This window comes from Ambystoma mexicanum, chromosome 1p (assembly GCF_040938575.1).
Source record: "Ambystoma mexicanum isolate Mex_15411 chromosome 1p, UKY_AmexF1_1, whole genome shotgun sequence".
Lineage (NCBI taxonomy): Eukaryota > Metazoa > Chordata > Amphibia > Caudata > Ambystomatidae > Ambystoma > Ambystoma mexicanum.
Window position 1 is genome coordinate 391,042,883 of NC_090921.1, and position 26,020 is coordinate 391,068,902.

The window sequence follows — 26,020 nt, forward strand, 5'->3', positions numbered from 1 at the left end:
TAGCTAGTCCTTAAAAGGGTCTCTGACGTTGGTTTAATCTTGCTACATCAAAAGTATCCACAGGAACGTTTTGTATTCTGCTGCTCGTCAAGTCTTTAAGCCCTCTCCGACTTCCTTAAGCTAGGGTTGCGTTTTGAGACTTGAAATACTTGCTGTGCAAAGAAACTACCTCTAGAACCTAACGCTGTTCTAGTATAACACTAACCAACTATTTTCCTTCCCAAAAGTCACTATCTTATATGTGTATGCAGAGTAAATGTCTTTACTGCATTTCTGATAAGGTTTGCGAGTGCGCGTTATTACCGATAATACGGTAGAACGGTCATTACTGTCAAAGGCTGTAACAAATGTAACCGCAAGCAACTACAAACTAAGCAGTGGCCTTTGAAAAGTATCCTACAGTATGCCCAACTGTTTTGGTTTATTCTGCTATGTATTTTAAAGTGAATCTTGTGTAAATATTATCTATATTTATGTGCAAGTGTTTCTTTGATGTGCATTACTAACTAGGTTCGGTGTACCTAACTACAGTGTACCTATAGTAAGCCTGACTGCTCTCCCACTCTAACAAGGTTCCAGCAGTAGTACAGACGGGTACTAAGAGTTGAGGATCTACAAACCACTGGCATAGTTTTGCGAAGTCCTACATTCCAGAGGACAGTATTGAAGACTGATCATGCCCAGTTTGGCAGAAAGTACATCCTTTAGTTTTCCTACGTCACTACACCCAAACTTTGCAAACAGAAACAAGTTTCGGCCACACTTTTGCAAATGTTTTCTTTATTTTCTCAAAACCTCCATCATATTGAAAAACTGCACCCTTCAGGAGCGCTGCTGAGCAGCCTACAACATGGTTGCTCCTTGTTGAGCCTCCGTAACTGCTGCCTACACTAATTGGATCCTGACATGGCAGCCTGGCTTTTTACTGAAAACCTACAGCGGGAGCCTGTTGGGGAGATTTATCATTTGTATGCTTCATCCCTTTTTCTTTCAATCCTGAATGAGTGGAGCCTTTTTTTGTGGGCTCTATCTTTTGGATCTCAATTCTTTGTATTCTAGTTCTACTATGGAGTCTCTGCTCCATTGCTCTTAAAGGCATCTGTGTTTTTACTACTGCAGCACACAGCTCTTTATGGGCTGTGTTGCTGGGGACCCTTAGTGTCCTCCTTTTTAAAATTCTTTTTCTGTATCCTCCAGTAACTACTGTTCTTACTTTTTGTCTCTCCCAAAACTCTATAGTCTGAGAGATTGGCACACACCACCTTCAGTGGAGTGCCAAAGGGATACCTACTATTCCCCTTGTTAGGGAGAATTCTGAGAAATGTGCTAATTCCCTCCATCTTGGAGACCCCCAGCAACTTTGCTGGGTTTTGAGGACTTGATTTTTTTTCACCTCAAGAGAGTGAGACCCTTTTTCCCACTCTGTCATGTATTTTAAATTTGATTTTTGAACTTTGTGTTTCTTTTGGTTGTGTAGTCTGTCAAGCTCCATAGGCATCATATTTTGCATTGTCACACAGCACCTTCAGTGCAGTGACACAGGAATGTCGTCCAGATTTGCCAAAGTTTTAAATACCTTCTCTGGGATAAACTACTGTTTCCCAGAGCAATAAAGTGAAATTGACTTTACTTACATTTGTAACTTTCTAGACCCAGCACACACTATCTTACAATAGGGTGCTGCAGGGGTTACATAGGATCCCCTTTGTCTAGCTTCTCATGTAACATGTTTGTTACCCTTATCTTGCTGAATGGCTTGTGGCAGTGGTTTGCTTTTAACTACCGTGGTGTGCATTTACCGCGGGCTGCATTCGCAGCTGCAGTAAAGCACCCAAGAGTGCCATTTTTGTCAAAATGGCCCGGTTGTCTTTTTTGCCATTTCTTTGTGGAAAGGTCCTTGAGATTTACTCTGCGTGCCAAACCAGGTTTGGTCCATTTGTCCGCTTTGCCTTTGGTGGGATTCACGAGTGAATTGAGTTATTTGTTTGCCCTTCAACCATTCGGGGAGGGGGAGGTCAGTGTGTTTGTGTTTTGCCTTTTGGGGGAACAAATGAGTGTCCATGCCTAGACACGAGAGTATCTAGGCAGGCAGGAAGTGGGGGGAGGAGTCTTCCAACACCCTGTCCTTTGTGTGTGTTTTTTTTCTACCATTGTTAGTTTTTACCGCAGGCTGCATTCACAGATGCAGTATGGCACCCATGGGTGCCCATTTGGTCAAAATGGTCCCGGTGTCTTTTTTTGCCATTTCTAGTTTGTAAGGTCCTTCTTGAGATTTACTCTGCGTGCCAAACCAGGTTTGGTTTCTTTGTTCGTTTTGTCTTTGGCTGGATTCACTGGTGAAGTCCGCCTCTGGCTCCAGGGTGTCTGGGGTCGGCAGGAAGTGAGGGAGGTGCCCGAAACTCCCTGTGCTTAGTGTGCTAGGAGACCCAAATGCACTCTGTAGTGATTGGCCAGGTAACTGACAGCTAGGCTGGAATGAATGGGAGAGCACTGAATAAAAGGCGAGGCTTTTGGCTTGGAAGGCAGTCGACCACTGGACGAAGGAACCAAAGAAGAACTTGAAGAGTACGCCTGCTGCAACTCCTGGACCGTTGGTTGGCCCAGTGAAGCCCTGCTGCTGTGCTGGAACTCCAAATTCATATTGACGGAGAAGCCCCTGCAAGGATGACTGCTCCCCTTGAGTTGGTGGGAGCAATCAACTCCAAAGTAAGCCACCTGGATATTCTCTTGGAGCATTTCCAGTTGCTGCTGGAAACCAAAACGCGAGGGAGTGGAAGACCAGATTGTGTGCGTTGCCTTTAAGTTGGCCAAGAGCTCCAGGAAGATCCTCTGGACTCCCAGGAAGCAGGGCTGATCGAGCCTGAGCCCCTCAACAAAGTGTGGGACACCAGAAGCAAGGAATGTCAATCTTGACAGCCGGAAACCGCTGTGTTGCTATTTACGCTAGTCGTGAGGAGCTGAAACACTGCAGTGCCACTTGTATGAAGATTGCTGGTTGCGAGCGGTGACTGTCCCATCCATTGCAGTGCAGGAGTCCCCAGAAGTCCTCACTCTTGTCCCCACGACTGAGGCCCAGGAACAGTGAGATCTGCAGAGCTGCACAGGAACAGAAGTCATCTGCTGCCCTTTTTCTTCAAGCCAAAGGTACTGTAAAGTCTGAGTGAACGTACCCTTTATTGTAGAGTTGATTGCATCTACTACTTACAAGCCTAAACAGCTTGTGGCCCTACATTGATTCTTCTTTTCTTCAGACTTCTAAAACATTGTGAAAAGACTTTTTCTACCTACCAGAAGTGCTTCAACCCGTATAAGACTTTTGCCCATTGACTTTGGCTTAACCTGTTATACTGAATGACTCTGCTTAGGGTATCAAAAAGTATTTGCCTGCTTAAGAATATTTGTGGTCTCTTGTGTGTTCTAATATTTCCCTTTGACCACGTTCTAAGAGTATTCTAAATGCAACAATAAAATATTAATGTCCCCAGCACCCTAACTATTGAAATCACCTGAGGGTGTAGGTTGTGACTCTGGGTCATCCCAAAACGGTCTTTGCTCATTTAGAATCTAAGAGTGTGTAGTTTTGGAGTGTTTTTGTGTGTTGCTTTTTATATTGCTCCCTTCTGAAGAAGGCTTATTCTAACTGACTGATCAATACATTAATAATTGTTTATTCAAGAAACCTTGTGTGTAAGTGTTTATTTGAATACTTGTCACTGTGAATCTCTGTGTAACTCCCCTACAGCTCACATTGACCCCTCTTGACATGAGCCTGGCTGCTCAACATGCTACCAACCTGTGTAGTACAGACTTCTTCCAAAGGTTGGGTTCCTATTGCCAGGAGGTCAAGGTTGTTGTAGTGCACCCTAAGAGTACTGCATACAATCTTGCCTAACACCCCTTCTCTCTGCTCCTGTGACTTTGTAGTCACATAGACAATCTCCTAGTTATGCCTGGTGGAAGTGGACGTGTTCTACCAACTATTGTCGGTTTTATACCACCACATACCATTGCACAATAGAGGCACCCAAGTACCATCTTGGGGCCTCCCTTCTTTTTTCACCATTACTAGCTTGGTTGGTTAGTTAGCCCTTTTTCAACCATTCTGGGAGGGGGAGGTCAGTGTGTTTTTTCCCTTTGGCAGGAACAATTGGGTGTCCATGCCTAGACTCCCGAGTGTCTGGGCAGGCAGGAAGTGGGGGAGGAGTCTTCCACTCCCCTGTCCTTTGTGCGCTTTTCCCTACCATTGTTCGTTTTTTTCCGCAGGCTGCATTTGCAGCTGCAGTATTGCACCCATGGGTGCCCATTTGGTCAAAATGGCCCCAGCACCTCTTTTTTCGCCATTTCTTGTTTGTAAGGTCCTTCTTGAAATTTACTCTGCACGCTAAACCAGGTTTGGTCCATTTGTTTGTTTTGTCTTGGCGGGATTCACTGGTGAAGCCCGCCTCTGGCTCCAGGGTGTCTGCCAGGGCAGGAAACAAGGGAGGTTCCCGAACTCCCTCTGCCTAGTCTCCTTGGTTACAGGAATGTACCCTAAGATGATTGGCTGGCTGCCTGTTCTTGGAGGACAGCCACCCTGCTGTTTGAGTGACAGCTACGCTGCGAATGAATGGGATAGACTTGCATAAAAGTCGGTCTTTTGCAAGGAAGGCAGAGTCGACCACTGGACTAAGGAACCGAAGAAGAAACTGGAACAAAAGCTTGCTGCACCCTTCTGGACTGTTGGTTTGCCCGGTGAAGCCCTGCTGCAGTGCTGAAGCTCCAAATTTCCGATCGACTAGAGAACCCCGGAAAGGATGGCAACTCCCCTTGGATAGTGGGACCAACTGATCCCAAGATGAATTCGGCTGGAACACCTCTCCCTGCTGGCTGTACTTCTTCGCTGCTGCTGGAACCGAGTGCCAGGGCACCGGAACACCAGGAGCTAGTGCATTGCCTTTAAACCGGACCCGAGCTCCAGGAAGATCCTAAGGACTCCCTCGAAGCAGGACTATCCAAGCCTGAGCCACCTCAACCGAAGGACGAAAAGTCCACCACAAGTTTATCCATGAACCGCAGTGTTGCTATTTGCGAGTATCTGACACTGCAACGTGCAGCTGATCTGAAGTGTGCCCCTTGCTGCTGCCGACCTTCATACAGTAGTGCAGGAGTCCCCAGACGTCCTCCCTCTTGTCCCCACAACTGTGGCCCAGGAACAACAGGATCTGCAGGACTACAACAGGAACAGAAGCCAGCTGGAACCTTTTCTTCAGACTCCTGGAACTGTTGTAACTAGGGCTACTTAACTCTTGTGTGTCACTTGCTTGCTCTCACTTGAGACTTGCATTTGCTGCCCTTCTTGCTGCTTGCATCTTTGCTTTTTCACAAGCCTCCCAGCTTGTGGCCCAACAGTGATGCTTTTACTAGCAAAACTCTCTAACATTGCAAGACTTTTGTGCTATCTTCAAGAAGTGCCCCAGCTCCCTTAGACTTTGCTCAATTGACATTGGATGTCCTGGCTCCCTGCAGACTCTTCTGACCCTCTGACTTTGTGTTGATCTGTCCCTCAAAAAGTGATACATACTTTACTTGTATAGCTGGGAAAGGGTTAAACTATAATTCATTGGGGGATTGTGAGGTACTTACCTGTTTGGAGAAACTTGTTATCCTTGGTTTCCTTCCCTCACCTTTTCCTCTGCCATCATTTCAGTAGTGCATTTAAGTGTAAAAAGTGATCTATTAATGTCCACCGTGTCCTAGCAATTGAAGTCGCCTCAGGGTGTAGGAAGGGTGTGTGTGACACATCCCAAAAGGGTATCTACTTAACTGAAGGACTGTAATTTTTAAGTATATTTAAATGTTGCATATTGCCCCTTCTAAAGAAGGCTTATTTTACAACTGACTTGTTAAATTAATAAATCATAATTTTAATCAAGAAACCTTGAGTATAACTGTTAATTGAATACTTGTCACTGTGAATGCCTATGTTGCATATCTACAGCTCAGAATTATAAGTCTGGCTGCTCAGTTACTCTACCAACTTGTGTAGTACAGACCTATACCAATAGTCGGGTATCTATTGTCAAGAGGACAAGGCTGTTGTAGTCTCCCACAGGGTTATTACATACAATCTTACCTAACAACCCCAATACCTATTTCGAGTGCATTGTTGTGGAAAGGCTGAATCTGTCAACATCTTTGCTGGAACCGTAAAAACACTGCAGATATACGATCCAACTCGCCCAGACTCCCTCATCAGAGCGCGGGACTGCAGGAAGTGAAGAAGGATGCAGAAAAGGCCTCAAAACCGCAGAGTGAACCCTTAAGTTGCTGAAAGTCGTGCTACCTCTAGACTGCTGCTAAGAGATCCTGTCTATTGTCCTGCCTTCAGTCAGCAGATCTGGAAGTCGGCTCCAGAGCTATAACATCGTGGAGCATCCAGCACAAACATGTTCTTCTAACCTAAATGTATTGTGCACCTGATTCCAAGAAGTCTCTCCAGAGCGTTGGAGTGCACGTAGGTGTCCATGGCAACCCCCTCTTACCTCAGACCCAAGCTGCTGCTTGGGTCCCCTTAGAGTCCATTTTCGAGTTGAAGTTCCTCGAAGGTCTCTGTCGAGGGTGACGTCATCGGGTATACAAGTAGCACGTGTGGTGCCCGTTGGCCTCAGTTCCGATTTTCCACAGTACGTGTTGCTTCAGAGACTCGGCGTGCCTCGAATAGTTCTGTGACGCAGTTATTATGAAGCGATAATCGAGATGTCCTTGTCGACCCCAACTGCGTTCGGGGTTCAAAAAGTGTAAATCCTGTGGTTCCAAAATGTCCATCACGGATCCACACCGAGAATGTCTGTGATGCCTCTGTGAGGGCCACGACATGGAGGCCCGTACGAAGTGTCAGGCAATGACAGGGAAGGCCTTGCGAGAGCAAGGGAAAACTACAGGTAGGTCGAGAACCCGACCAAAAAGACTCAAGCGTCGAGTCGAGGTCCCATGAGGAGAAATCTCCTCAACGCGAAAGGCAAAAGCATCGGTCTAGGTCCCGAAGTGGTTCACACCACTCTTAGTCTTCGAAAAAGTTAAAAAAAAGACGCCACCAAACCCCCTTACACCTCGTCCTCGGACGAATCCCCCAAGAGAATGAAATGCCCCACAAAACATTCTTCCTCCGGTAGAATAGGAAGCATTTAGAATTAAAATGATGTAGGTTTTTGAAAAGGCTAAGCCTCGGTCCGCGTCATCCTCAGAAGATGGCCGGCAGCGTTATCGTTCCGACACTCGCTTGCCCTCGAGCTCGGGTGATCGAAGGAGAAAAGATCGGGAACCCTGCAGGACCCTGACCAAAAAAGGTTGCTCGAATCGACCGCTCGAGGTCACCGATGCCATCCGGAACCCGACACACCTCGAAGGGCGAGCCTTTGAAGAGCGCCTCGACGCCCTCTAAACCAGCTCCTTCCGTCGAGGACTACTAGTTCATTGACACCCTTGTCGACGTCAACCCCGAAGCCCTCGGCGCTGAATGTTTCAAAGGCTCCAATTCAGCCAGCAACTGTCAAAATAGCAGCAAAAGAAAAAGCTGTAAAGCCTTCAGTCTCTACTGCAACAAATCCTCCAGAAGAAATGTAGAAACCTCTACCAAGGAAAGAATATTTTAAATCCTTAACTTCCATTTTTGAAGAACAAGAAAGGTCTGAGGAGGAGGGGGATGTTCCTTTTGGCCTAGAGTATGGCACCCCGAATGTCCCAGAATGCCCGATTTCTGAAGAAAGCAGATGGAGAGATCTGGTGGAAACTTTCATAATGCAAGTGGAATTGACACTTCACCTGAGACAGATTTTGGCAGGGCAGCACCAGGGGAACATGCCAGTCCCTCATACAGACAGCTGATGACCAAGGTGGTCGATTATTTAGGATGGGCTAGACCACCAACTCCGTTCATCCAGGATGATCTGACTGATAAATTGGATCATGGCCCCACCGAAGATCCGATTTTACCCTTCCATGTAGCCTTACAAAATAGGATGGCCAAAAATTGGGAGACCCTCGACTCAATTCCTCCTGTGAATAAGTCCCTCACTTCAAAATTCCCCCCTTGCAGTAGCGACCACGGCTATCTGTCCAAACACACTACTCCTGAGAGACTGGTGGTCCTGGCAGCCACAGCTTCAAATAAGGTGGCGTATCCCTCCGTATAGGGACGACAATTGTGTGGATGGTTGAGCACGCAAGGTATTTTCAACTGGTAGTATGGCGTTAAAATCGGCCAACTCCACATGTGCCTTGACAAAATATTCGTACACTCTGTCGGAGTGCATTGTAATGGCGGCTGAGCACATACCAGAAGGGGAATAAAGGGAAGGATTCCTAGCCATTGGTAGAGGTGGAAAGGAGGCCATGCAGTTATCCCTTCAGTCTGGATTGGACACTGCAGATAGTTTGAGCAGGTCCATGGCCACTAACATGGTAATGCGCAGATTTGCATGGTTGCGAAAGTCGGGTTTCGCACCAGACGTGCTAAACCGTCTTTTGAACATGCCTTTGACTTGGCAACACAGCTGATGAGAGCCTTGAGAGGTTGCAGACCTCAAAAGCGGCTGCCAAATCTTTAGAAGCTGCTATTAGGCAACCTCAGCCTTTTTGTGCATCAGGTCCATCTTGGAGGGGACGATCCTATAATTACTACTCTTATGGAAAGGCAAGAGGAATGGCCATTCAGAGGCCAGAAAAAAGCCACTCGTGGTGGACGAGGAAAATGTGCAAAGCCAGCCCCAGCTTCAGCCTCTTTACCATCAGCGGCCGCAGCAACCACCACAAAACCACTTTGAGGACTTGCATCACAAGACACCTGTGGGAGGCAGGCTGTCACAGCATCTGCAAGAATGGCAAGCCATTACTTCAGATGTTTGGGCTCTAGAAATAATAGCCCAAGATTACTGCCTCCCTTTTCTAACGCAACACAAAGCAATCCACCAGGGAGGCACTCTTTGAGGTTTCCAGACCCGCTCCTATAGCAGGAAGTCTTAACCCTGCTGGAGAAAAGTGCTATAGAACCAGTACCTGTTGCGGAGAGGAACAAGGGATGGTACTCCCCATATTTTTTAAAAGGACGGAGGACTGAGACCCCTCTTGGACTTAAGGTGCTTGAACAAGCTCCTCAGGAAGGTCAAGTTCAAGATGGTAACTCTTTCTCAGATCCTTCAGGCCCCTCAACTTCAGGATTGGTTGGTGTCATTGGACCTCCAGGATGATTATTTTCATGTGCCAATCCATCTCGAGCACAGAAAATACCTGAGGTTCTTAGTTGGCAACTCGCACTGTCAGTTTCGAGTCCTGCTATTCGGGTTGGCCTCTGCCCGAGGGTCTTCACCAAGTTAATGGTAGTGGTGGCAGCGCACCTCAGGAGAGGGGGATTCACATCTGCCCCTACCTGGACGATTGGTTTATCAGGGCACGTTCTGTCGAACAAACCCTGGATCAGCTGAAAGTCACCTGCCACTTCCTCCACAGACTGGGCTTCTCCCTCAATTTCAAGAAGTCACAAATGACACCTTCCCCAACAGCTCCAGTACATAGGGGCTGTATTAGACACATCCTGGGGGAAAGAGCTCGCCTCCAAAGTCGAGAGCTCACAACATTTTTCACATGGTTTCAAATTCCAAAATGCCCCAAATCTCCAGGCCTACGACTTCTTGAGGTTGCTTGGCCTCATGGCATCCTGCATTTCCCTAGTGCCAGAAGCACGCCTGAGGATGAGATCCCTTCAATGGGCTTTAAAGACGCAATGGTCCCAGTTCTCTGGTCAAATGACGGATCTCCTTCAGATTCTGAACAAGGTTCGGCAGGATCTTCTGTGGTGGACTTGCACAGAGAACATCCTAAAAGGAGAACATTTTTGGCAACCATGGCCGGAGATTACAGTAGTGATGGATGCCTCACTCATGGGATTGGGGAGCTCTTGCCAACGATCTGACAATCGGCGGTCAGCGGTCTCCATCGGAGTAAAAACGACAGATTAACCTTTTAGAGCTGAGAGCAATCAGATTAGCTCTGAAGGCTTTTCTGCCATCTGTCAGGGATAATGACAGACAACACAGTGGCCATGCATTACCTAAACAAAAGAGGAGGCGTAGTGTCACTACCTCTGGGCAGAGAGGCAATGCGGCTCTGGTATCAGGCAATTCAAGAAGGAATCTCCTTAACAGCAGTTCATTTAGCCGGGGAGGAGAATATGACGGCGGACGTTCTGAGCAGGCAGAGTACGGTGTTCCACGAGAGGAAACTGGCTCAGGAAGTCCTGGACCCCTCAAGTTGACCTTTTTTGCGACTGGATTCAACCGTAAGTGCGAAAAGTATTGCTCAAGGGAATTTTTCCCGAGAGGAGCCCTGGGGACACGTTTGTGGTGGAGTGGAACTTCCCACTGCTGTACTCGTTCCCTCCAATTCCCGTCATTCCTCAAGTCATCAGATTGAGACGGTTCGGAAACCGCATGATCCTAATTGCCCCTGATTGGGCCAGGAGAACGTGGTACCCGGACCTTCTATACATGTCCATCTGCCCTCCGTTACGTCTTCATCAGAGAGATGACCTTCTCTGGATGGAGAACCTGGCCCTCCATTTGTGAGAGGTCAGGACTCTCAACCTTCATTCTTGGTATATAAAAAGGCTGAGAAACAAGCATTGGGACCTTCCAGATGACATCATGGAGGTGTTGCTTTCGGCAAGAAGGCCAGCAACAAAATCTCTGTACCTTTGCTGTTGGAAGAAGTTTTGCAACTGGTACAGGGAAAAGAATGTTGATCCTTTTCTGTGTTCTATCCCAGAAGTGTTGTCTTTCCTCTTGTCCCTGGCACATAGAGGCCTGTATGTTGGGATCATTAAAGGTTATCTACCAGCGCTTTCCATTTTCAAGCGCTCTTCGGAAGAATGTTCCTACTTTAAAATTCCTTTGATAATACAATTCTTAAAGGGACTCACCAATGTGTTCCCTCCTTCTTTCCAGGTCCCAGTTTGGGACCTTAATCTGGTTCTAAAGTTTTTAATGTGAGCCCCTTTTCAACCCTTGCACACTTTTCCATTAAGATTACTAACGTTGAAAACCGTTTTCTTGGTTGCTTTAACATCTGCATGAAGAGTGAATTGCAGGCAGTGTCTTCTGGGCCAACCTATACTCTGTTCCACAGGGACAGAGTTGTATTAAGGGTTAAACCCTCATTCTTACCTAAAGTTTTCTGATTTAAATGGAAATGAGACAACTATTCTGCCCGCGTTCTATCCTCCACCTCATCCCAGTAAGGAGGAGGAAAGATTGCACAGGCTGGACCGGAGAAGAGCTCTAAGCTTATACATTTCTAGGCTCTCCAAGCTTAGAGTGGATAATGAACTTTTCATTGGCTACACCAGAAGGAAATTGGGTCAATCTGTGTCAAAAACAAACCCTATCACGTTGGATTGTGCTTTGCATTTCAGAATGCTACAGATTGGCGGGCAAAGATCCACCAGAAGGCTTGAGGGCCCATTCTACCAGAGGCATAGCCTCTTCGACAGCCCTTCAAAGAGGTGTTCCCATAAAATCTATTTGTGAAGCAGCAACTTGGTCATAGCTGCACACTTTTTCTAAATTCTATAGTTTGGATGCTTCCCGCTCTAAAGAGCTTGCTTTTGGTAAAGCAGTGTTCTTTTCAGCTATATAATATTAAAAATCTACTCCCTCATCCAGAGAACATTCTACACTGCTTTGGGAGTCTAAGATGAGGAATACGTTGGAGGACACAATCCATTCGAAGAACAAGTTACTTACCAACAGGTAACATTCTTTCGATTGGATTATCTTCCAACGTATTCCTCATCGCCCTCCCATCCTACCCCTCTGTAGATTTTCCGGTATTACCACTTCAACTCTCGCAAGGCTGACACCTGGCTACCTGCACTATCTATACAGCAGAGCAAGAGGGGGAAAAACTAAACTCAGGCCAACGGGCTCCGCGCGTGCTACTTGTATACCCGATGATGTCACCCTCGATGGAAGTCTTCGAGGGACTTCAACTCGACAACATCAATGCACGGCGCCCTCTGCCGACATTTCCGAAGCAGCTAAAGCTGGATGGAATATATCTAAGATGAGGAATACGTTGGAGGAACATCCAGTCGAAAGAATGTTACCACTTGGTAAGTCATTTGTTCTTCTGAGGGTTGTGGAATCTGCTTAGATCACATGCTGTGCATAGGCCGAAGTCTAGTGAAAGCTGCAGAGTATTAGTTGTCATCTACACAAATGAGTCGTAGAACGCCTCTTCTCTCAATGGGGTTCCCCCACTATAGACTTATTTGCCACAAGTGAACACAGTCAATGCCCAGACTTCGCGTCATGGATGGTTCTCCCTGCCAGGCTCCAAGGGGAACGCCCTATGGATGAACTGGTCAGGGAAATTTGCTTATTCTAGTTGCTCCTATGTGGGCAAGACAACCATGGTATCCACATCTGTGCAAACTGGTGGTGTGCAATCCCATCAAACTCCCGTGCCAGTACAGCCTACTCACCCAGCACGAGGCACTAACAGTTCAGCCGCACTCAATGAACTTGGCAGCATGGCTCCTGAGGTCATAGAGTTCTACATCTCAACCTGCCACAGAGATGCATGGATATCTTAAAAGAATCAAGAAAACCAAACACTAGGCACTGTTACTTTGACAAATGGACAAGATCCGTAATTTGCTGCCAGTCTAAACAGACCAACCCCATAGAATGTACTCCATCCCACATTCTAACTTATATGCTCGATATGCTAGATCCGGGGTTAGTATCAACTCCCTAAAGGTCCACCTGGCGGCTTTGTCAGCCTACACAACCTCTCATCATAAGGTCTCATGTTGGAAAGTACCGGTTATCAAGGCATTTATGGAAAGAGTAAAGAGACTCCACCCTCCAATTTCTAACCCGCCGCTAGGTTGTGATCTCAATGTGATACTCGCTAAGCTCATGGGACCCCCTTTCGAGCCTATGCACAAGTCTGGTCTAAAACACCTGACTTATAAAACTGCCTTCTTAGTGGCTATCACTTCCATAAGAAGGGTTAGTGAAATTAAAGCATTATCGGTGCAGGAGCCTTTTTTTTTTGTACACCAAGACAAGCTGGTTTTATGTACTCAATGTAGGTTCTCCCCTAAATGAATCTCCAAATTTCATGTAAACCAGTCAATTAAGCTACCGCCTTTCTTCCAGGAACCCAGCAGCTCAGCTGAGGTAAAACTCCACACACGAGATGCGAGGAGAGCAGTCCTCTACTACATAGACAAGACAAGACCGCTAAGAAAAACAGATCAATCGTTTGTCGCCATACCGCCAGGCAGAGAAGGTGACCGCATTTCTAAGAATGCCATCTATAGGTGGATAGTCGGATGTATCCATTTGTGCTATTCCCTATCAGATAAAACACTGCCTTTTACGCACAGGGCTCGCTCCACAAGAGGCACAGGAGCCACTCTGGCTTTCATTGCAAATGTTCCCTTAGACAGTATTTGCAAGGCAGCTACATTGAGCTATGTACATACTTTCACTCAGCACTACTGCATTGACATTAATTCCAATACAGATACACAAGTGGGACAAGCGGTTCTAAGACCTTTATTCGCTCATGAACCTTCTCACGTCCCACCTCCTTCTACCACTGCTCGCTAATCTATGCACAGCATTTGATCTAAGGAGATTCAGCAAGCCTCAGAAGGGATACATTACTCGCCGTAATCGTATTTCTCATGCTTGTATCTGCTTAGATTCACATGCGACCCACCCTTCCTCCCCCCGGAGAGAAGGGGCATGGATGCTTATGAGTTTGTCTGATACGTATCTGCTTGGCTACAACTGTACTCACGCTACACCTCATGCTACCTCATGTCAGAAAAATAATCTGAGGGACCTCGACGTGTGAGGGATCATGGGTACAGTGGACGTCACACTAGGGATAGTATTATTGGCACACCTTGTCAACGTCCCTTTTCGAGTTTTGAAAACAACAACTGTAATACTCTGCAGATTCCACTAGATGTCGGCCTATGCACAGCATGTGAATCTAAGCAGATTCAAGCATCAGAAATACGATTACGGTGAGTAATGTATCCATACTTACTATAGAACTACAGGTATAAGTGCTTCTTTACTGTGCCTGTCTAGCTAAAATTCAGTGTGCTTACCTACAGCTCCAATGGACGACTTGCTTTTCCACCCCAGAAGCCTCACCTTTTATATAGTTCCAGCCCACAATCCTCTGCAATCTCTCTCAGCATTTTACAGAAAGGGGTGTTTGGGTGTCAAATCAGGACAGTCAGACCAATCCCGTGGGAGCTGGTCCTATTCTGCCAGACAAAGAACAGGGGGGATGGAAGACTACGCCCCCACTTCCTGCCTGCCCATGCACTCTGGATCCTAGGCGGAGATACCCAAGGGTTCCCGCCAAAGGAAAAACACACACACACACACAGGCCTCCCCCTCCGAGAATGGTAGAAGATGGGCTGACTAAGAACAACTACGCTAGTAATGGTGAAAGGCGGAGTGTCCAGAGTTGGTACTTGAGGCCCTTATTGTGCACTACCGAGGATATGGACATAGCCTGCGGTACCAAAAAATACACAATAGTTGGTTTAAACACGTCCACTGCCACCAGTCATAACTAGGTGATTGTGTATGTGACGAAAAAGTCACAGGAGCAGAGAGATGGGTGGATACTATGTATCCCTTTGGCACCCAACTGAAGGTGTTGTGTGCCAATCTCAGTCTGTCAAGTTTTGGGAGAAATACTAAGTATCACTTAGAACTGTAGTTACGGGGATAGTAAAAAATGATCTCCTAAATTATCTCCTAAGTGGAAAAAGGCTCAACTCATTCTGGACCTTTTTCTTTCAATCCCGAAGTCCAGCAAAATGTTCTCCGGGCCTCACTAGAAGAGGGGATTAAGCATACAAATGATAAATCTCCCTCACAGTGGCTTGTAAATTGCCATCCTGAGAATGTGGATTACATGCATAGGATTTGGAATTGTCCACGTCTCTCGGTTTTGGAATCGGATTGTTTTTTCATTGGCTCAGATAATCAGTCACCAACTAGTTGTATTACCAATAAGCGGACTCTTTGGAATCTGGAACACCGTTCCTGAGAAACGTAAAAGAACTTTCCTAAACGTGGGCTGTTTAGTCACAAAAAGGTGTATACGTAAGAAGTGGAGGGATCAGTACACCCCTCAAGTGAAAAATGGCTGGAAGACCTAACCTGGATTTATGAGTGTGACAAGTCCTTCATAGCAATGGAATCTGCCGCCTCTAGGACCAAGGACAACTGGAGCGAGTTTGCCTACTTTCGAACACAAAATTAAATTAGCTTAACTTAATATCAGTGGGAAATTGATGCGGTTACTTGGGTCTGCATATTGTGTGGTTGTTAGGCAAGATTGTATGCAGTACCCTTGTTGAGGAGAATTCTCGTAAATGTGCTAATTCCCTTCAACTTAGAGACCCGCAGCAACTTTGCTGGATTTTGAGGTCTTGATTTCTTTACCTGGAGAGAGTGAGAGCCTTTTTTTCCTACTCGCTCATGTATTTTTCTGTGTTTAGTACTCTTGTGTTCTTTGATTATGGTGTTTTAGATGACTCCATACGCATCATCTTTTCATGTGTGTTACACAGCACCATCAGTGCAGTGACACAGGGAAGCCTTTTAGGCTGTCCCAAGGTTTAAATATCTTCTCTGGGATAAACTACTGTTTCCCAGAGAATGTAAAGTTAAATAGAGTGCTGGAGGTGTTACCTAGTATCCCTATGTCTTGAAACATCCTCATCTGCACACCTTCACCATCCTTTTCCCCTCACTCTCTGGCTGGCCTCCCTTGGCCCTCCTCCTACCCCCACCTGCGAAGCTAAGAACCTCGAGCCATCTTTGACTCCACCCTTTTCTTCTCCGCCCACATCTGAGGTCTCTACAAAGTCATATTTCCTACTGCACCTCTTCAGAGGTACTCTGCCTTCCCTCTCCTTCCCCCAGAAGCTCATGGTATCCCAAGCTCTGGTTCTCTCTAGCTTGGACTATTGTAACAACCTCTTTCTAAATGTACCTGCCTCTACTCTCCGCCCTGTGCAACTAATCCAGAACAGGACTGCAAGACTCCCAGTGGATGCAAGGATTACATTCAAAACCCTCTGCATTGTCCACAAGGCTTTCTGGTGCCCGGGTCCAAAACACCTTCAGTTATACCTCTGCAAATACCTCCCCTCTCGTGCTCTTCGCTCCTCTACCTCCAACTCCTTCAGGGTCAGTCGTTTTTCAAAGAAACGAGCTGGGGGTAGATCTGTCTTCGGTTGGGGCCTCCCTCTGGAACAGCCTCCCTGCCACTCTAAAACTTGAGGAGAACCATCTCTGGTTCCGGAAGCACCTCAAGACCTTCCTCTTTTCTTCTGCCTTCGCTCCCCCTTTCCCCTTCTGATCTGTTCTCTCTTGGCACCGTGCACCTGGCCACCCTCTGTCCTCCGGGCCCAGGTACCTGCTCACCCTGCCACCCTCCCGCACTGCCTCCGGGCCACCCCTTGCACTGGGGTCTGTATCTGTAACCGTACAGCCCCCCCCCCCTTTGTTCTTCCTGCACTTATCAGACCTACCCTGGCTGCTGCCTTAAACCTAGCACTTGCAAATTGCTGGCTGCACTATCACTGTTTGTTACCTTTATTATTTATTTATGGTTATTTATCTGTTTCTCCTCTGCTTTGCACTTTCCACTTCTCCCACCTTCCATGCACTTTTCCCCTCCCCTTCTACCATGCACTTGCACGTTCTCGATTTCACTGGGCCTAGTAAGATCGCGGTTTTGTTCTCCCCTGTTCCCTTCCCTTGCTTTGTCGTGCTCTGGAACACTTGTGTACGAGCACGATAGAAATAAAATATCAAACTCGTGTAGCAGTCCCCTGCTATCCTTTCCTTCGAAATGACCTCTAGCAGTGGTTTTTTGGAACGGTCCTTCTAGAGTTTGGCTCTGCGCGCCAAACCAGGTTTGGTCCCTTTGTTTCTATGCCTTTGGCGGGCTTTAGGACTGAAGCCCGCCTCTGTCGTCAGAGTGTCTAAGGTAGGCAGGAAGTGAGGGAGGTGCCCGAAACTCCCTGTGCTTAGTCTCCTAGGAGACCCGAATGCACTCTGGCGTGATTGGCTGGCTGACTGTCCGGCAAGGACAGCCACCCTGCTGGGTGAGTGCCAGCTAGGCTGGAATGAATGGGAGAAAACTGTTTAAAAGGCTATTGGCTTAGAAGGCAGAGTCGACCAATGGACCGAAAGACCCGAAGACGAGCTGGAAGAGGACGGCTGCTGCAACTACTGGACCGTTGGTTTGCCCGGTGGAGCCCTGCTGCAGGTCTGAATCGCCACGTTCACCTAGACAGAGAAGCCCTTCAAGGACGACTTCTTCCTTTGAGTTGGTGGGACCAATCAACTCGGAATCCACCTGGATACCATTCTCAGACCTGGTTAGGATTAAGCAGGTAGAACGACACCAGCTTGAAGACAGCTACCAGAATAGAAGAATTGCCGGTTTGCCAGCTTTTTGACCAGTCCCTGTGCAGTGCAGGATTCCCACGACGTCCTCCCTCTTGTCCCCACGACTGAGGGTCAGGAACAGCAAGATCCGCAGGGACTGCCAGGAACAGAGTTCTTCAGCTGCATATTTTTCTCCAGCATGTGGTCTGGCATGGATTCACATGATCATGAATATTCCCCATCCTCAGTAAAGACAAAAATCCAGTTTGTTTAATTTCCGAACTGTCTTTCTGTTAGTAACCAATCACTGGTCTCTGGGTCATACTGCCCCCAGCCAATGACTGCCCTCTACCTAAGCCCCTCCTCTGGCAGCCATCTTCAGATTTTTACCGCACGTTCAAGTGTTGGGAGGCCTCGTGCTGTAGCTCTCGAGCTTTTACTGCTTTTTGCGTTTTTTTTTTAAGAGTTTACTCTTATATTTTCGGTCAGTCGAGCCTGAAGCTCCATCAACTCTACTTCAATCAACGGGGACCCGTTTTCGGAATTTTCTACGCCCCTCAAGGGCACTTTTTCGTCGTGTTGTCCCCTTCTCCGAGTATTCCAGAAGATCTTTGAGGCCTACCCCGCGTGGACATGGCCCAGGATAAAGGAAGCATGACACCTGTTGGATCCAAGCTGTTCAGGAGCTGCCCTGGAGGCGGACTTCAGAATGTCTTTAAGGAGGATGAGCACTCTTGGTGCCTCTATTGCCTTCACAACGACAAATCGCACGTGGATAAGGACTGTTTTGTAAGAACATGTCCGAACGGACAATGAGGGATAGTCGTGTTCAACTCACCAACTGGCTGGAGGGGAAGAGCCCAGCAGCGGGTGAGAAGAAATCTGAGCGGTCTTCTAAGACCTTTGGGGGCGCTCTGGCGACGGGGGCTCAACAAAAGGAAAAGCACCGGGAGCGCCGATCGGTTGGGCTCCTCGGCTGCTAGGCAGGGTGCATTATCAGACGCCATCATCCACGATCCAACGCTCTGGCTCGGTGAAGAGGAAGTCGGAGAACCAGGGTAAGCTTCGGGAGAAGCCCCGGTCGATCCCGATGGAGGCAGCCGAGGGGGAGCGAGGCGGTGACCCTCCCCCCAAAGTGAAGGCCTCTAGCACGGCCAAGGTTGTGAAGGCCTGGATCAAGGGAGTCGTGGCAGCCCTGGCAAAACCTACAGAGGCTTCCCCAGTGGAGACGACTGCAGGGGCTAGAGTTTCCCTGCCACCCCGGAGGGAATCCTCATTTCTGCCTATGAAACCCCAGCAGGAGAAAGGGGGGGGGGCACGGTAGCCATAACTGACACGGATACCATCTCTGAGGATGAGTTGGCAAGCGTCCAAAGGATCCTAGACAAGAAGTTCGAGGAATCCAAGGCCTACGGGAAGGATCCCGACGAGGCCGACGAGGAAAGCAACGGGGGAGCCGATGAGGAAGATAGGGACGCGGAGGACCTCACGCCCCAACCGTCGGTCCCATTGCAGCCGGTGCCCATGCCACAGGACAATTCAGGAGCCATCTTGATGGCTATACAGGCCCTGTGCACGGCGATAAGGACAAGGATGCCATTACCCCCCACCGAAGACCCAGCGGAACTTGGTCCGTCGGGGACCCCACCTAACAAGCGGAGACGAGTCACTCCTCCTCCTCCCCCCTTCCAGCCTTCACCTCCATCCCCTCCTCCGTGGGATGAGACGGGGACGACTGAGACGGGGGCGACAGACGGTGGTGACGACGGAATGGACCTCCCTTCACCACCTCCTTGGGCCTACCTCATAACCCTCCCCCGACAAGATTGGCTCCTTCCACGCCATGATTGCCAGGTCATCTGAGCTCTTCCAGCTCTGCCCCGAAGAACTGAAGAACCCGTCCACGGCTCCTGCTAAGAGACCAGTACGAGAAGTAGTACCGGGTCCCAGACTCCGTCCCCGGATTCAGTGGTCTCTGCGGCGGCCAAGAAGAAAGCGGCGGGGGCGATGGCCTCAACTTCAACATCCTCGCCGGACGTTGAGGGCAAGAAGCTGGACGCCATGGGACGACGGGTCATGTCGGCGGCGACAACGATTAAAGCGGCCAACGCCCTCGCTATCGTGGCACGCTACGACAGGGAGCTGTGGTTCAAGATCGCTCCCTTGCTGGACTTCCTCCCGGACGACGAGACGGCTGAGGTCCTGGAAATCCTACAGGAAGGATGAGTGGCGTTGGAACACGCCATTACGGTGGCCACGGACATCGCTGACACCGGCTTTCGTCAGATGGGCAACAGTGTTTGCCTTCGCCGGCGCGGTTGGCTCAAGGCCCCAGACTTCTGCCAGGACATGCAGACCAAGGTTCTGGACATGCCCTTAGACGGGAACAACCTGTTCGGCAAGACAGTGGACGAGTCACTGCAGGCCATCAAGGCGGACACTGACGGCTCGGGCCTTGGGTGTTCAATGACGGCAGTCCTTTCGGAACTTGGGAGGCAAGCAAGGTGCCTCCAAAGGATTCGGCGGCAGTTCCTCGTACCGCCAAGCGGCCCGCTCCTCGTCGCAGGAGGCCTACAGAGGACGCGGCAAGGCAGGAGGATCCCGTCGCCGCCGCCAAGGCGGCAACGCCCCGATGAAGCAGGATTGAACTGGCCGTAGCGTCGGGCCCCCACCTGAGCATCCCGGTGGGAGGATGGCTGGCGAAATTCATCAGCGTGTGGGAGTCAATCTCCACCGACAGTTGGGTGCTGGATGCCCTGGCCCGCGGGCACACTCTGGAATTTCTAAAGAAGTGTCCCCGTATTCCACCCATGGCCAGGAAAGAAAGCCATGTCCCTCAACTGCTGCTGGAGGTACGGGCGATGCTGAGAAAGGGAGCCATCGAGCTAGTCCCAAAGAGGCTCCGGAGTGTACTTGCGATACTTCCTCATCCGGAAGTAGACCAGCGGTTGGCGACCCATCCTGGACCTTCGTCGTCTAAACAAGTTTATCAAGTCCCAGAAGTCCCGGATGGTCACCCTCCAGCATGTGCTGAGACAGCTGGAGGAGGGCGACTTCCTATCGTCACTGGACTTGGAGGATGCCTACTTTCACATCCCGATTCTAAAAGGACCTCAAATTCCTGCGATTTGTGGTCCAAGGGCAACACGATCAGTTCAAGGCCCTTCCCTTAGGATTGAACTCGGCGCCAAGGGTGTTCACCAAGTGCCTAGCACCCGTGGCAGCGCAGCTGCGCCTGCAGGGGAATCCACATCTACCCATACCTGGACGATTGGCTCATCTGAGCAAAGTCAAGAGAACTTGCCGTCGATCACACAGCGAAGACCATCTGCTCAAGGATCTGGGATTCTCGATCAACTTTGCGAAATCCCACTTGGTACCGTCGCAAGTCGCCCTGTTCCTGGGAGCTAGGCTCGACACAGTGGCGCGATTGGCTTCGCCGCCGGAGGAAAGGACGAAAGCCACCCTGGGCAAGGTACAACGGCTGTTGACCATGGACGTGGCCATGGTGAGGTCCATCAAGGCCCTACTCGGCATGATGTCCTTGTGCATCTACCTCGTGCGCCTATGCAGACTGCTAATGCAACCATTGCAGGAGTTCCTTGACGCCCATTGGATGCAAGCGGCGGGCAGCTTCAAAGACAGGATCTCACTCAACAAGACTTTCCGTCAAGCGATTTGGTGGTGGGGCACCTGCGCGCATCTGGCGGCGGGCATGGACTACCAGACCCCGTCACATCAGGAAACATCTGGGGGCTATCTCCCGCTACACCAGAACTCCGGGGCGGTCATCCCTATGGGCTCATCGCCTGGTGAAGGAGTTCATGAAAGGACTGTTCCGATCGTTCCCGCCGGATGAAGGCTCCGGTCCCGGCGTGGGAGCTCAACGTGGTGCTGACCAGGCTCATGGGGCCACCATTCGATCCTCTGCATTCGGCACCGTTGAAGTTCCTGTCATGCAAGACAGCGTTTCTTGTGGATATCACCTCCGTACGTTCGAGTGGGAGAGATCCAGGCCCTCTCCTGTAAACCTCCATACCTCACATTCCACGAGACGAGGGTGGTGCTGAGGACGCACCCCTCCTTCATGCCCAAGGTGCCGTCGGATTTCCACCTCAACGAGCCCTTGGTGTTACCTGTTTTCTTCCATCGCCTTCGTCGCTGGCTGGGAAGACTTTGCACTCAGATATGGCTAGAGCGCTGAAGTTCTATGTGGCCCGCACGAAGAGACTTCGGAAGACATCACAGATATTTGTGGACTTTGGACCTGTGAACCAATGGAAGGCCCTCTCGAAGGCTTCCATTTCCAGATGGCTCTCCGGCTGCATTATGCACTGTCACCGGTTGGCAAACCGACCCTTGCCCGGCTGTCCGAGAGCCCATTCGACCAGAGCGATTGCTGCTACGACACCGTTCTTGTCTGGCGTGCCCCTGCTGAACATCTGCAGGGCTGCTTCGTGGAGGTCGACGCACACCTTCACTAGATTCTACTGCGTCGACCGTGATTCCAGGGAGGAGTCCAGAGTCGGCCAGGCAGTGCTGCGCAACCTGTTCGCTTGAAGGTGGGCCTGGTTGGGAGGTAAGAGATGCTTAATGTTGAGCCCTGCCACCTCCTGTGGTTGTGCATGTGTGTACTGCTATGTATTCTTGTATTTATGAGCATGTGAATCCATGCCAGACCCCTTGCTGGAGAAGGAACAAGTTACTTACCTGTAACTGTTCTCCAGCCTGGGTCTGGCATGGATTCACATGCAAACCCTCCGTCCTGCTGCCACTTTACATGCTACCAAATCTGAAGATGGCTGCCAAAGGAGGGGCTTAGGTAGAGGGCAGTCATTGGCTAGGGGCAGTATGACCCAGAGACCAGTGATGGGTTACTAGTAGTAAGTTCAGAAATGAAACTGATTTATTTTTTTCTTTACCGAGGATTCCCAGCCTGACGACATGGAATATTCATGAGCATGTGAATCCATGCTAGACCCATGCTGGAGAACAACAGTTACAGGTAAGTAACTTGTTCCTTATCACAGTTATCACCAAACCGAAGTCTGTACTCCTTTATCGACCTCGAAAGGATGTTGGCCAAGCCGGGATTCGAACCTGTAGCCTACAGAGCACGCACAGATCGCTGCAATGAGCACTCAACCAGCTGAGCTCTCTTATTGGTGAACATCTTTCAGAGGTCGGTAAACTGAGTATCGACTGAGGTATAATGATCACAGTGCCTAGATGTTGAACAAACCATGTATGAAGCGCTTCATACAGTTAAATGCCTATCTGGATTATAACAGGGAAAAGTTTTGCTGAGTTTCTATTTCAATTACAAATGTAACTTGAATTTATTTGTTTTTGAACAGTGCTTGCACTTTCTGGAGAGTCAGGTTTTGGATGTTTTAATTAGTCTTGAAGATTTGAGTCTATAACACCTGTGATTGGTGTAATGACAATCACTCACCCTTGAGCAAAACTCTGCTGTCACTGCCCGTTATAGTAATGTACCCCATTGACTGCATGATTGAATGGATGTAAACCAAACTCTGCATATTCATCATTTTACACTGTTTTTATACTTGGAGTGTAAATTAAATTATAAGTGTAAAAATGGTTGCCTCTGCATGATTATGCACACGGCACTTGAAAAAATATAATTGTGCAATACTGGTTTGCTTTCACTGGAAAAAGTCATACTGTGTTACAAAAGGTGAATTCTCAGTTGCAACTTAGTTTTCCATCTTAGTTATACAATCCTAAAATGCTAGGAAAATGTGCACAGTGCATCTGTTTGCTCGATGAGCATCTACACCCAACAGAGCAGAAGCTAAATGGAAATAAACCTTTTATCATATGTGCAGTTTTTTTCTTTTTTTCTTTAAGGCTTCAGAGAAATGCATTCTGTTTCAGAGGCTTTACTCCATGGCTTGCAAATACATCCATGTAGCTAAAAATCAAAAAATGCGTTGTGGTTTCTGTCAAGTAACCTGACCTTTGCACTGCCCTCTGCTCTAAACTGGTGTGTAAATGTGCACAAGAAAATAATAAAGCTGTCGTAGTTAGAAGATTGTCATGCGTAAAAAGGCCTGGTACGAACCTTATCTGGAGGCATTGGTGTAACTGTGTAGTCTGGACGGTCTTGTTGCTTGATATGTGGGGTGGTAATCATGTAGGGGTGGGGTCTCCCGGCAGAGGTATTGACGGGGGCGTCATTACCCTACAGATTAGTTTGTCTTGAGGTTGGGTTAAAGGAGGCACAGGGTTGAATGCGATGGGGTTGTTGTGGCGTCTGGCTATCTCGTTGGGGTTTTTAGAGGGGTTACCCATGTTGTGAGATAGAGTTCTAGTGTGCCACTTTCCTGGGTAAGGTGGACCCAGAGTTAACAGTAGTTTGAGTTTCTAGGGGTGCAGTGAGAGAAACTCACTTAGTGGTTGTTTGGTTTGGAAGGGAGGGCATGAGGGGGGAGCTGAGCTTCAAATTAGTTTGAGATTGGGATCTACCTATCGTCAATTATCTTCTGCGGTTAGTTGCTAGTGTGCTGAAGTCAGGGTATATCAGTTGTGGAGACGCACCGAACTATGATTTTCCCCTATACTCATAGGCTTACGCTTCCAACTATAGTGGTCAATCAGAACACACTTTGATTTGAATATCCTGGATAGTGGGGGGAAAAAAGGCCTAGTTTTCAAAATATATCAGTCAATGAAGCACACCTAGGTTTGAATATCCTGGATAGTGGAAAGAAGGCCTAGGTTTCAAAATATAATAGTCAATAACAGAAAACACACCAGGATTTGCCTTTCTGATGGATGTCTAGCTTGCAACAAGGGGTGGACTAGGACGTGTGCTATGTGTAGTGGAAATGTGTTCCTGTAGTCATAATTCAAGGTTGTAGACGGGTGCGAGTGGTGGCATAGTGTAGTGACAAACGGGGATAGCTGTCTCTTCTGTTTGTACCTTGGTGCTGTGTGCTGTAAAGAGAAATCTGTCCTAACAGAACTTAAAGGAAAAACCCTATATACCAAGTAGGCTGCTATATCTGAGCCCTATGAATAAGCACTAAAATATGCCCAACAAGCACTTTTTGTGTACACAGTTTTCAGCCTCCGAGTAGCAGCCAGTTTCAAGTCCTATACTTGACCATAGGACTAACGAGGTTCTTCGCGAGAAAATGTCTTTAGGAAAATGCTGACATTTCCCATGCTGCATTACGTTGGGCCAGTGCTAAATAAAGACTTGGGTTGAAAAAGAGGGTTCTATGCCTTCATGGAGAGGAAACAAGATTAATGATGTGCTATTGTTTCTAGGTACTGATTGACTATAGGGACTTACTCAAGATAGCATGGACCAGAATGAGCGAAGGAGATCTGGGCATTGAGGTGTGCTGTATCTTGTTCCCTTGGATCTTAGCTTGGCCACATGTAGCAGATTTCAAAGCAGGGTGACTCCTATCATTTGTTTGAAACTCTTGCTTATTCTAAAATGATGCATTCTTAAGAAATCCAAGCTTTGTACTTTCTCTGATGTTCCTTCCAAGTTTTTCCCACAACTCGTCTTGAGGTGGGATAGATGTTTGACAGGTCAGTGATTGTTGTGAAATGTTGTTCTCCGACGTTCTCCTTTGCGATTATAACATTGATTTGAATTTAATCCACAGTCCCTGTCAAAACCGAGAGTGGGAAGCTAAGTGGAGAACAACCTCTAAGAAAGGTGAGGGAAACACATGTTATGCTGTTAATATAAGGTTATTAGCCTGACTTACCTTAATTCAGCGGTTGTGCAGTTAAAACTGACTGATGCAGCCATTGTAATTTAGCCCACAAAATGGTGGAAATGTTTGAATTAATGTTTATTTTCTTTGGTACTTTATGCTTATTTTCTATTATATATGTACAGCAATCTCTGATTTTTAGAAATTATAAATTGCACTATAGAATAACAACGAACCTAGGGAATCAATAAAAAAGGAAGTCAATAAAATGACAGTCCACGTTCACATATCCAGGAGCATTCTGGACATCACAAGCCACATTATAACAGCTACCATAATTACAGACAATAAGATTTGACACCAGTTTTGGTCAATCATGTGAATGGCTTGATATTGAATCAAGCCCAAATATTGCACTCTGTCATCTAGGCCTGGGCATTCTAACAGTGAATGCTTCATGGTCTCAACCAGACACCCAGTTGTGCACAACCTATTCTTTCTAGGTATGCCAAACCTTCGCTCCGAACACGTCCAGTGTAGGTAGCAAGTTAGATTTAAGATGTAAATTCTCACGTCTCACAAATGGGCTAGGAAATGTAGTGATGTAGTTGGCTAACACATTCAATGTCAAAGTTTTAATGTGTAGTGTCCTGTGTGTGCTTTCGTTCATAAGTCTGTGATGTTATGCTCATAGTTCAGTGCTCAAAGCCTGTGGCGAATATTGGATTTATATAGTTCTTAGAACCATTCATTAGGGTTAATTTTAAATAATGTACCCATATCAATAAACATTTTCCTGGGTTTTACCACAGTGGTATTATCGGTCAAGGGTGCTT

General features: G+C 47.9%; 1 protein-coding gene across 7 annotated transcripts in view; it reads left to right on the forward strand.

Moving 5' to 3' along the window:
• The window catches only part of LOC138570837 (serine/arginine repetitive matrix protein 2-like), a 638,877-nt gene that overhangs the window by 396,752 nt on the left and 216,105 nt on the right, over positions 1 to 26,020 (forward strand). For all 7 annotated transcript variants that reach the window (XR_011303882.1, XR_011303883.1, XM_069649149.1 and 4 more), the window contains exon 14: positions 25,131 to 25,183. Coding sequence is in view for 5 of the 7 variants with exons in the window: in XM_069649149.1 (XP_069505250.1) it covers positions 25,131 to 25,183 (53 nt within the window). In the remaining 2 variants the exon portion in view is untranslated. The remainder of the gene's footprint in view (positions 1 to 25,130; positions 25,184 to 26,020) is intronic.